Raw genomic sequence first — 9,954 nt, forward strand, 5'->3', positions numbered from 1 at the left:
CCCGGGCCCAGACACCGGCACACAGCCCGCGCTTGTCCCGGCAGCCCCGCGCAGCGCCCCCGCGCGCAAGAAGGCGCAGGCCACGCCGCCCCCGGAGCCGCCGCCGCCGCCGCCCGTGCCCAGCGGAGAGGAGCTGCCCTGGGGAGATGTGTCCATCAACAAGTGCTTGGCGCTCGCCTCGCTGCTGGCGCTGCTGGGCTCGGCTCTGCAGCTGTGCCGCGGTGAGCGCGCGGGTCCCGGGGGCAGGAGGCTGGGGGGGGTTCTGCATCCCCCTGGGTCCCCAGGTACACCCAGCCCTAGGGAGGGCCTGCACCCCTTCTTTCGGAGAGGGAATTAGAACACAGACCACTTCGTTTGGAAAAAAAAGTCTCAGGAGGACGCCCCTGCCGACCTCTGGCAAGGGCCAGCCAGGCTGGGATGAACCAAGGCTATGTGCCCCTGCTGATGCGTTTTGCCACGGGGATCCCCCAACCCCACCCCTTTCCAGATGCCGTGGCTGGGGAGGCCACTGCCCCAGCGCCTGTCCCTGCGCCCTGGGTCCCACCGAGCCCTCCCAGGAAGGAGCCAGCGGTGACCTCGGTGAGCCGCTCCCTCCGGTGACCGCGCGGGGTGTGAGCGGGTGGGGGCTGGAGCGCGGAGGTGGGCGCTGAGCCTGGGATCATACTGTCCCTGCTGCAGCCTAAGCCCCCCGTCTTGGTGCCCCCAACGGCGCCGCCCGCGCCCCAAGCCGACTCGGAGGCGGAGGAGGGACCCGAGGTTCCCGGCAGCCCGGGCGCTGCCGAGCTAGGGCCTGCGGGGGAGACGCGCACGCCTCTCGCACACCGAGGGCCCAAGGACAAGCGGGGGAAGGAGAGGCCGCGCAGAGAGGAGAAGCCGCGCAGGGAGAGGTCGCGCAGGGAGAGCGGCGCGCCCCGCGAAGCCCTGCCCCGGCGCTGGGAGGTGCGCGACTCCGAAGACCGCGGACACCGGAAGAGGCAGGCCCGGCCTTCCCCGAGGCGATCCGACCTGGAGGAGCGGCTCCCGGGCCGCCGGAAGCCCCGCGCAGGCAAGGGGCGGGACTGAGCCCGACCTGGTCGTGCCGCACGTAGCCCAGGGCGCCATCTGGACTCCCGCAAAATAAAGCGCGTGCAGAGACCGCTCCCTCCATCGCCTGCTTCCCTAGCCCGTGCACCCTGGGATCCGGCACCTGAACCACGGGGACGGGGGAGGGAGCGGGCGTCAGGCAGTGAAGACCCCCCCCCCCCCACGGGCTCCCAAACACGCACGGAGACCCTAGCTGGATGCTTGCTCATCTTTATGGGGGGAGGGGGCGACGGTGGGGTCCGAATAAATATGTTTGGGAGCGCTCACTTGGGCCCCTGGGGAAGGACAGGAGTCCACGCATGACGCCAGGGTCACCGGCAGCCGCACTCGGTGGCTACCATGTTGGGCACGTGGTGCGCGCTAATGCGCTCCTCGGACAGGCTGATGAGCAGCTTGCCCGCGTAGGCCGTGGGCACGCAGCAGGGCGCGCGCGCCAGGGAGGCACCTCGGGCCTGCATCTTGAGCAGCAGTACCACATGGTTGCCATAGCGCGGGTTGCGGTCAGACTGTGGCCAGCCGCACGCGCCCTGGCAGTTGTTGGCTTGGTAGGTCTCCGGGATGAGCACGGAGCGCTCGGCGCGCAGATCCACATTGAGCTCCCGCAGCGCGCACGGCCCGTCGGCAGCTGCAGCTGCCCCGGCGCTGCGCTGTGCCCGTGCCTGCCCGCGGGGCTCTCGACGGCGCCACTCGGTGCGCAGGCCCTGCAGAGCCTTCAGCAAGAGCAGCGCACGCAGGGCACCTCTGGGCCCGCCGGGGTCCCGCGGGTCACCTGGGCACAGCTCCAGCAGGTGGGCCAGCAGTGGGGCGGCTGCGGGCGGCAGCCCCGGGAGGCCTCGAAGCTCCGCGGCTGCTGCTTGCAGCTCCGCTACCACGCGTCGCGCCAGGCCCTCGGCCCAAGGCGCCACCGACGGGGAGCCCCGAACCTGGGCTGGGGCGGCCGGGAAGGGGGCGTCGGAGGGTGGGAGCAGCAGCAGGAGTGGCTCCTCACCCTCCAGCAGGCGCTCCAGCGCTGCGGGGTCTGACAGGTTGATCAAGCCCTGCGGGAAGCCCGCCAGCACACCCGCGTCAAGGGACAGCCGTGGCGGGGAGGTTGGCACCTGGCTGCCACGCAGCACCCGTACCAGGCGCGTGAGCGTTTCCAGGAAGGGGTCAGCGCTGGGCAGCGGCTCCTCGGACTCCAGGGCCAGCCTAGAAGCCAGAGGGAGGCGTTGGGGGCAGCAGCACTCCCACCCGTCTGTGCATTCCTGTTCCAGGGACCCAGGCGCACCTGGGTGGCAGGAGGGGGGCTGTGTCCAGCTGGCCGTGAGCAGGTAGCGGCGCCGGGAACAGAGGCAGCAGGAGCAGAACCGGGGTCATCCGTGTGAAGCAGCGAGGGTCCGTTCCAAAGAGCAGTGTTTGCAGTTGAGGCGTGCTTAGGGGCGTCCCTGGGCAGTGATGCAGGCTGGCTCAGGGGACGGAGCCCTGAGAACTACCTGCCCCCACAGCCAGCCGCTCCGGCCCTCTTCCATAGCCCTACCGTCTCCATGGGGTCGCAGGCTCAAGGTGAGGCCAGAACCACGCCAGGCGTCTGCAGGCTGTGCCACAACTAGTGCCACGAAGCGGGTGTCAGGGGACGGGCAGAGGCTCTGAGCAGGTGGGACGCAAACGGCTGGGTTAGGGTGCTGCCACACCCTTCCCACCACCCCAGTCCCCTTGGTCCCTGATTACCTGGGCTCCTGGAAGTCCAGTCCCTGTGATGGTGGCTGCAGGGCCGGGCCCAGGATACAGCACCAACAGTGCCAACCCAGGCGGAACAGCCTCAGCTGGGGGCTGCTGGAACTTCAGGGTGGGTGCTGGCTCCCACATCACTGCAGCAGGGGTGGGGGACAGGGGTCACCTGTGCCACTGGGGCCAGCCAGCCTGCTCTGCAGGGGAGACCCAAGTCCCCCCTCCCACCCTGTACCTTCCTCCAGGTGCAAGACCAGCAGCGGCTGAGCCCTGGGCTCCTCAAGCCAGGCTGCCAGCTGCTGTAGGGCGGCCATGATGGCTTGCTCAGGCCCGGGCCTGCAGATGCCGAAGATGTCCAGGTCATGGGGGCCCCAGCTGGCCCCCCGCACTGCCTCCAGGAAGGCTGTCTCGTAGCTGCTCAGGGCACCCACCACCCGCAGGGGTCTGCGGTCCCCTTTGCCACCCCCATTCAGTGCCACCAGGCACCGGGGATTGGCAGCGCTGCTGGGTGGCCAGCCCCAGCCTTCATCCAGGCTGAGGGCCCCAGGGCTGGCGGCTGACTCTGTCCAGGGGCTCCCAGCCCCCAGCAGCGTCCCTGGGGCCAGCAGCAGGAGGGCGAGGGGCAGGCCAGGCATGGTGAGTGCTGCAGAGCCCGCAGCTGCGATTATTATGGGCCAGGGTGGAATGTGGGGGGAAGGCTGGAGCCTCGGCTCACGGAGTGACCTTGGGGGACAGCACCCCTGGGAGCCCAGTGGGCAGTGGCCTCCTCACAGGGTCGCTTCTGTTCCTGCAGGTGCCTATCTGCCCCGATGGTGGCCCTGGGCGTGCCAGTGACCTTGGAGATGCGCCTTGGCCAGGGGCTGGGTGGGAAAACAGGGGGAGTGTGGGCTGGAGGCAGCGCAGATGTGGGCAGAGGCGGCAGCATGGCCAGTGCGCTGTGTCCACTCCCTCCCTGGGGAAGGGCCTCAGCTCCTGGCTGGTGGGCATGATCCCCCCGACACAGCAAGGACGCACCAGTTGGCTTGACATAGGAGACATTTAATGAGACCTTGGGGGGCAGTACAAATGGGGTGCCAGGCAGGGGGAGGGCCTGACAGAACACGTGGGGCCCGCGGCTTTTCAGTTGGCTGGGGGAGGGGGAGGAATGTTGCCCGGCCCTTCGGCGGGGAGAGGGGGCCGCAGCATTGGGGGCATGGGGGTCGGAGGGTGCACCCCAGGATTGGAGGGGTGGACGCCAGGGGGCTGGGGGTGGACTCCAGCAGCTGCAGGATGAACCCCAGGAGGCTGTGGGTGGATCCCGGGGGCCGGGGGGTGGACACCGGGGGCCTGGGGGTGAACTGCAGGGGCCGGCGGGTGGACGCCTGGAGCCTGGGGGTGAACTGCGGGCGTCGGGGGATGCACTCCAGGGGCCTGGGGGTGCACCCCTGCAGCTGGGGGTGGGTGCACCCCAGGGGCAGGCGGGTGGACGCCAGGTGCTGGAGGGTGGACTCCTGGAGCTGCAGGGTGGACCCCAGGAGCTGGAGGGTGGACCCCAGGAGCTGGGGGGTGGACCCCAGATGTTGGGGGGTGGACCACTGGGGCTGGTGGGTGTACGCCTGGGGCTGGAGGGTGGACCCCCGGGGCAGGGGGCGGGTGGACCCCTGGGGCAGGAGGGTGGACGCCAGGCGCTGGTGGGGGCAGCTGGGGGGGCCCAGGAGGCCCTGAGGGTGCAGGCCCTGCAGGTGGCATGGGGGGTAGGGGCAGGCCTCCAGGTGGGGGTGGGGGCAGAGACTCTGGGAGTGGGGGGCGAGGGGGCAGACCATTCATCAGTGGGGGCGGGGGCCGCTTCACTCCGGGAGGCCCAGCGGGGAGGCTGGGCGGGGCCGGCGGCTTCTCCATCTTGAAGTGGAACTGCAGGAAGAACTGGGGGACCAAATCGGAGAGCAGAGATCAGCCAGGAGGCCCTCGGGTGGGGGGCCCGGGTGGGGGATGCAGGGCCGTGGGGTCCCCGGGTGGGATGTGGGGCCGGCGCTGCTCACGGACCTGCTTGGTCTCCCTGTTCCAGTGGGTCCAGAACTTGCCCTCGGCCTTGTCGATCTCTCTGCTCGGCACCTGGGGAGACAGAGGGTCTTGGCGCGATGCCCAGCAGGGCCCCCCGGGGACAGCCCAGCCTTGCAGCCCACGTTACCTTGAAGGCGATGGTCTCATAGGGCTCGGCGGCCATGAGCAGGTACTGCCAGCGCCGGTCCGGGGGCTCGATCCTCTGCTCGTAGGCCGACATGAAGCGGTGCCGTGGCGTGATGCCCTCAGCGATCTCGGGGTAGTCGATCTGTGGGACGCAGGCATGTCAGCAGCACCCTGGGCACCAGCTCCCCGTCCCCCCAGGCTTGGGGACCCCCTTACCTGGAACAGTAGGCTCTGCTGGCCCACCTCCGTGTCCCTCTGCTTAGTTACTGCAAGACAGCAGGCAGGCACTGAGGGCAGGGCCACCCCCGCGGGGGGACTGTCCCCTGGAGCCAGCCCCCTCCCAGGGCAGGGGCTCTTGCACCTGATGCTCACCTTTGTACCCCGGGCGGCCGATCTTCACGAACTTTTTCACCTCCACCTTGACCTTTTCAGGTGCTGGCTGGGCGGGGGCCTCCTTGGCCTCCTTGGCCGCTCGCCGGGCCCTGTGGGAGGCACAGAGCCGGCGCTGCAGCCCCTGTGCAAGCAGGTGGGCAAGGCCTCCCAGGCCGCTGGTCAGGTGCCCGGGCAGGGCCTTCCCCTTGGTGATCGAGGGGCTGCTTGTCTACAACGTGACGGGGTGGGGTGCACAGGACTTGCAGGGGCTGGCTCCGACCCCACCCACCTGCCACGAGGGGAGTACTCACAAGTTAGTCTGATGTTTCTTCCCTTGCGTGTGGGCCAGGTAGCTGCCCTGTACGGGAAGAGGACGGCTCAGGTGGGGCCAGCAGGCCAGTACTGCATGCCTGGCCCCAGCTGGCAGCCCTGCGTTCCCCTGAGCCCTGGCCACCTGCCCTGTGTCGCCCTGTGCCCTGGCCAGCAGCCCTGCACCCCAGCCAGCTGTGCACGCACCTCGTTGTTGTGCAGTGTCAGACAGAGCTTGCACTCGTAGGAGCCCAGGTGGTTTTTCATGAAGTAGGGGTCCTGAGGGGAAACGGTCAGCGTCAGATGGCATGGGGGCCCTGCCCGTGCCCTCCCCGCCCCTCTAGGGGCCTTGAGCACCCACCTTGTTGATGTCAATGGTCTCCAGGGCCAGCTGCCGGAGCCGTTCCCGGCGGTCCCGGTTGCTCTCCGAGGAGGAGGCCACGCCTCCGCTCCCCGTCTTGCCCCCGGGCCGGTGCTGGAAGTCCATGGTGAAGGCCGGGCCACTTTAGCACAACAGACACCTGGGACAGCTGGGAAGAGAAGGCCATCCCTGCAGGCTCCACCCCAGGACAGTGTGGACACGGACACGGAGCCACTCTGAGGGACCCGCAGCGGCCCAGGGTGGGAACGTGGGGCGGGTTCTCAGGCAGCGGAGCGGCCTTTCCTGGCCAAGCAGCTGGAGGCAGCAGCGCCTTCCGGAGCTGCTTTAGGGACCCCTGGCCCAGGGTGTTCCCTCAGCTGGCCTGCCCGTGTCCCCCGTCGCAGAGCTGGATTCACACGGCCTAGCTTTGGTCACAGGCGTCATTTGGGGAACGAGCTAGAAAGCAAAAAGCCTTTTCCTGTTACTCTAGCAGGGTCAGGCCAGGCAGAGCTTGGGGGGCCTGGAGCTCCAGCCACCTTTGGGGGTTCCCAGGCACATCAGCAAGGAGCTGGTGGGCACCCCAGGACCCCACCTGACTAGACCACCATCCCAGAAACGGCCCGGACATTTAATTCCTCGTGCCTCGTCCCAGCTGCGGAGGAGTGGGGACCAGGGGACGGGGGGTGGGAGCATTGTGGGGACCCTGCCCACAGCCTCCTGGGGTACCAGGCTGTCTGGGGGTCGCAGCTGCTGTGCCCAATGCCGCACCCTGCTCCCCACTGTCCCTCACAAGCTGGTGTGTGGGGGTGTGCGCGACCCTACTGCCCACCGGGACCCTCATGCGGGTGCTGGGCGCGCTCTCCAGACCCCAAGGACATGGCCCACGAACCAGCGGGCAGCAGGACAATGGAGCCGGCGCAGCCCCCACAGCTGGCTTCTTTTTTTTTTTTGGCGGGAACCGGGGCCACCTTCGGGGAGCTGCACTCTGCATCCCGGACCCCGCTCCAGCAGGAAATGGGAGTGACGGGCATCCCCAGCACCCCGAAGCCGGCCTGCCAAGGCGGCCCCGGGGCCACGGGAAGGGGGCAAGCGTGGCCCTAACGTGTCCCCGTGCAGGGATCCGGGGGTGCAGGAGAGGACACCGGGAAGGGAAAGGGAACCCCGGGAAGGGATAGGGGACCCCGAGAAAGGGTGTGGGCACCGGGAGGGATGGAGACTGGGGAGGGTTGCGGGCACCGGGGCCGCCCGCCCGGAGGCCTTCGGGGGAGATCCGCCATCCCCGGCCCGCCCGGTGCCTCACCCGAGCCCGAGGCCTCCGCCGCGCCGCTAGACCTGCCCGGCGCCCCGCGGGACCCGCTCCTAGGCACCCACCACCACCGGCCCGCCCGGAGCCTCACTCGAGCCCGAGGATTTCGCCGCACCGCTAGGCCCACCGCCACGACTCCTAGGTGCGCAGGCGCGTCGCAGGCGGCCGAAGCACTTCCGGAGGCCGCCAAGCGTCGATTTCCCGCGTGTGCGCATGCACGAGGTTGCTGGGCGGGCGGGTGCCCGAGGTGCGCCTGCGCATAGCGGTCTCTGTGAACTCGGGGTAGGTTCCCCGAGTGACACGTGATTGTCCTGCCTTCCGCCCTCCCCGTCGGCTTGCGCACGCGCGGAAGTCACCACGCCGCGGTCACGGGTGGGTGGGGTAAAGGGGAGTGGAGAATGGCCGGCCCGCAGCGCGCAGGCGCCTTGGTGCTGGCCGGGACCACACACTGGGACTTTTCTGGTCCGGACTCTGGGCGGACGGTGGCCGGGAGGGCCCGGAACTAGGCGTGCGTTCGTGCCCTGCGTTCCCGGTTGTCGTCCCCGGCGCCATGCGCTACAACGAGAAGGAGCTGCAGGCGCTGTCCCGGCAGCCGGCCGAGATGGCGGCTGAGCTGGGCATGCGGGGCCCCAAGAAGGGCAGCGGTGAGCGTGGGCGCGCGGGGGGCCCAGGGCGCGCGCGCCGGGACGCCAGGGTTCCCCCGCGGCCGCCCTGAGCCCGCTGTGTGCCCGCAGTGCTCAAGCGGCGCCTGGTGAAGCTGGTGGTCAACTTCCTCTTCTACTACCGCCCGGACGAGGCCGAGGTCGGTCCCGGGGGGCGGGCGTGGGGGTGTCCGCGGGCCGAGGGCGGCGGCGCCCCGGCTCTGCGCTCACGGGCCCGCGCGCGTCCTCCCTGCAGCCCGTCGGCGCGCTGCTTCTAGAACGCTGCCGGGTCACGCGCGAAGAGCCACGGAGCTTCTCGCTCGGTGAGTGCGCCGGAGGCAGCAGCGTGGGAAGGGGCACAGCGTGGGAAGGGGCGCAGTGTGGGGAGGGGGCGCAGCGTGGGGAGGCGCAGCGTGGGAAGGGCCGCAGCGGTCTGGCGAGGCGCAACGTGGGAAGGGGGTGCAGCGTGGGAAGGGGCGCAGTGTGGGGAGGGGGCGCAGCGTGTGGGGAGGGGGTGCAGCATGGGGAAGGGGTGCAGTGTAGGAAGGGGCGCAGCGTGGGGAGGGGGCGTAGCATGAGGAAGGGGCACAGCATGGGAAGGAGCGCAGCATGGGGAAGGGGTGCAGCGTGGGAAGGGGCACAGCATGGGGAGGGAGTGTGCACAGGGCCCGGAGCCAGGCTCGCATTGGGGGCGTGGGGCCCAGCGGGCACCCAGCAGAGGCCACTCCCTCGCAGGCTTCGTGGAGGACCCGGAGAGGAAGTACCACTTCGAGTGCTGCAGCGAGGAGCAGTGCCAGGAGTGGACGGAGGCCCTGCGGCGGGCCAGGTGGAGCAGGGTGGGGGCCGTGGGTGGGACAGGAGACACCGGGGGCATCGGAACCAGTGGGCAGGGCCAGGGGCGGGGAGCAGGGCCATGGGTGGGGCTGGGAGGCTCTGGGGCACCAGGGGTACTGGGCAGGGCAGGCCAGGGGTGGCACCAGGAGCAGGGTCAGACCCAGTGCCCTGCTCGCCCTCTCCTGCAGTTACGAGTTCATGCGAAGGAGCCTCATCTTCTACAGGAATGAAATCCAGAAGATGACAGGCAAGGTAGGTGGTGGGTGGGTGGGTGTATGTGTGTGTGTTGGGGGGGTTGTCCCTGTAGCCGGGCTCACCACCGCCCCTCCCCACCCCCACAGGACCCCTTGGAGCAGTTCGGCATATCCCAGGAGGCCCGGTTCCAGCTGAGCAGCCTGCCCAAGGACGGGCGGCCGGCAGGCATCAGCTCTCAGCTGGATGTGCTGGGCTGACTGCCTGGACTCCTGGGGAGGAGGGGGTCTCTGGCTTCCCGGCCCCCTCAAATGCCTCAGGCCCTGGTGTGCCGTGTGCACCCAAGTCCTGCTGAATGTAGATGCCAGAGTGTGCTGTGAAGGGGCCAGTTAGGCCCCCTACCCCGGGGTCCCCAGTTTTTTATGTTCCAATAAAGGGACCTTTCCCAAGCCCACCCAGGATGGACTGAATGAGGCACCTGGCAAGCTTCCTTCTGCCCAGGCCCCCACAAAGCTGTGTTCCGGCCAGACGCAAGTGAAAACCATCTTTATTAACAGCGGCTACACGACAAAGTGCAGTGGGGGTGGGGCAACGGACGGGGCTTCGAGACCACAGAGCCCAGGCGGAAACAGCCGCCATACCCAGGAGGGCTTCCCAGCACGGGAGATAAATAAGGGGGGGAGTGGGTCTTAAATAAATTGGACAGAGCGAGAGTTCCTACTGACCAGCAGCTCCCTGAGGCCAGGGGGCTGGGCCACCAGGGGCTCCCCACCGATCCCTGAGCAGGGGCCGGGGCCCGGGTGGCAATGGACGCAGCGCAGCCCCAGGGCTCCTGGTGGCCAGGGAGGTCACCCACGTGTGGCTGGCCACCGACAGGACAGGGCACGCCGCTGCTGGCGGTGGGGTACAGTGTTTTGTTCTAGACCAGGGCCCTGCCACATGTGACGTTGCTACTGCCCGCCCTGGGACGTCCGAGGTGGGGC

General features: G+C 69.3%; 4 protein-coding genes across 4 annotated transcripts; 2 read left to right on the plus strand and 2 right to left on the minus strand.

Moving 5' to 3' along the window:
* Window positions 1–40: 40 nt before the first annotated feature.
* Window positions 41–1,314, plus strand: JSRP1 (junctional sarcoplasmic reticulum protein 1; the record flags this gene model as incomplete). The annotated part of the gene is made up of 3 exons (XM_040990206.1): window positions 41–221; window positions 488–579; window positions 679–1,314. Coding segments are annotated over 3 exons (657 nt in total), but the record flags the coding sequence as incomplete, so codon positions are not given.
* An 80-nt stretch (window positions 1,315–1,394) lies between these two features.
* Window positions 1,395–3,425, minus strand: AMH (anti-Mullerian hormone). Its single transcript, XM_040990207.1, has 5 exons — window positions 3,026–3,425; window positions 2,791–2,930; window positions 2,600–2,708; window positions 2,351–2,507; window positions 1,395–2,271 (listed from the first exon to the last, which is right to left on the minus strand). Exons 1-5 carry the CDS (start codon window positions 3,423–3,425, stop codon window positions 1,395–1,397), a joined length of 1,683 nt encoding a protein of 560 aa, XP_040846141.1.
* A 387-nt stretch (window positions 3,426–3,812) lies between these two features.
* On the minus strand, window positions 3,813–7,502 carry SF3A2 (splicing factor 3a subunit 2). The gene is made up of 9 exons (XM_040990534.1): window positions 7,396–7,502; window positions 5,999–6,167; window positions 5,845–5,916; window positions 5,640–5,686; window positions 5,329–5,438; window positions 5,173–5,222; window positions 4,958–5,098; window positions 4,813–4,881; window positions 3,813–4,692 (listed from the first exon to the last, which is right to left on the minus strand). The coding sequence occupies exons 2-9, from the start codon at window positions 6,122–6,124 to the stop codon at window positions 3,910–3,912; spliced, it is 1,398 nt and encodes a 465-aa protein (XP_040846468.1). The 5' UTR covers window positions 6,125–6,167; window positions 7,396–7,502; the 3' UTR covers window positions 3,813–3,909.
* A 203-nt stretch (window positions 7,503–7,705) lies between these two features.
* On the plus strand, window positions 7,706–9,684 carry PLEKHJ1 (pleckstrin homology domain containing J1). The gene is made up of 6 exons (XM_040990535.1): window positions 7,706–7,948; window positions 8,039–8,106; window positions 8,202–8,268; window positions 8,681–8,771; window positions 8,968–9,031; window positions 9,121–9,684. Exons 1-6 carry the CDS (start codon window positions 7,855–7,857, stop codon window positions 9,229–9,231), a joined length of 495 nt encoding a protein of 164 aa, XP_040846469.1. The 5' UTR covers window positions 7,706–7,854; the 3' UTR covers window positions 9,232–9,684.
* The last annotated feature ends 270 nt before the right edge of the window (window positions 9,685–9,954 follow it).

Source organism: Ochotona curzoniae, unplaced genomic scaffold, assembly GCF_017591425.1.
Source record: "Ochotona curzoniae isolate NIBS_2020 unplaced genomic scaffold, NIBS_Ocur_1.0 contig_605, whole genome shotgun sequence".
NCBI classification, from domain to species: domain Eukaryota; kingdom Metazoa; phylum Chordata; class Mammalia; order Lagomorpha; family Ochotonidae; genus Ochotona; species Ochotona curzoniae.

What these genes read in the sequence shown, in the direction of transcription:
- AMH (XM_040990207.1), bottom strand. Translation starts at nt 3,425, where the DNA reads ATGCCTGGCCTGCCCCTCGCCCTCCTGCTGCTGGCCCCAGGGACGCTG. An exon ending in CCTGCGACCCCATGGAGACG is followed by an intron (nt 2,508 to 2,599) that starts GTAGGGCTATGG and finishes ATCACTGCCCAG; the next exon opens with GGACGCCCCTAAGCACGCCT. An exon ending in GCCCCCCTCCTGCCACCCAG is followed by an intron (nt 2,272 to 2,350) that starts GTGCGCCTGGGT and finishes TCTGGCTTCTAG; the next exon opens with GCTGGCCCTGGAGTCCGAGG.
- SF3A2 (XM_040990534.1), bottom strand. Translation starts at nt 6,124, where the DNA reads ATGGACTTCCAGCACCGGCCCGGGGGCAAGACGGGGAGCGGAGGCGTG. An exon ending in AGCAGAGCCTACTGTTCCAG is followed by an intron (nt 5,099 to 5,172) that starts GTAAGGGGGTCC and finishes TGCGTCCCACAG; the next exon opens with ATCGACTACCCCGAGATCGC. An exon ending in ATGAGACCATCGCCTTCAAG is followed by an intron (nt 4,882 to 4,957) that starts GTAACGTGGGCT and finishes CTGTCTCCCCAG; the next exon opens with GTGCCGAGCAGAGAGATCGA.
- PLEKHJ1 (XM_040990535.1), top strand. Translation starts at nt 7,855, where the DNA reads ATGCGCTACAACGAGAAGGAGCTGCAGGCGCTGTCCCGGCAGCCGGCC. An exon ending in GCCACGGAGCTTCTCGCTCG is followed by an intron (nt 8,269 to 8,680) that starts GTGAGTGCGCCG and finishes ACTCCCTCGCAG; the next exon opens with GCTTCGTGGAGGACCCGGAG. An exon ending in TCCAGAAGATGACAGGCAAG is followed by an intron (nt 9,032 to 9,120) that starts GTAGGTGGTGGG and finishes CCACCCCCACAG; the next exon opens with GACCCCTTGGAGCAGTTCGG.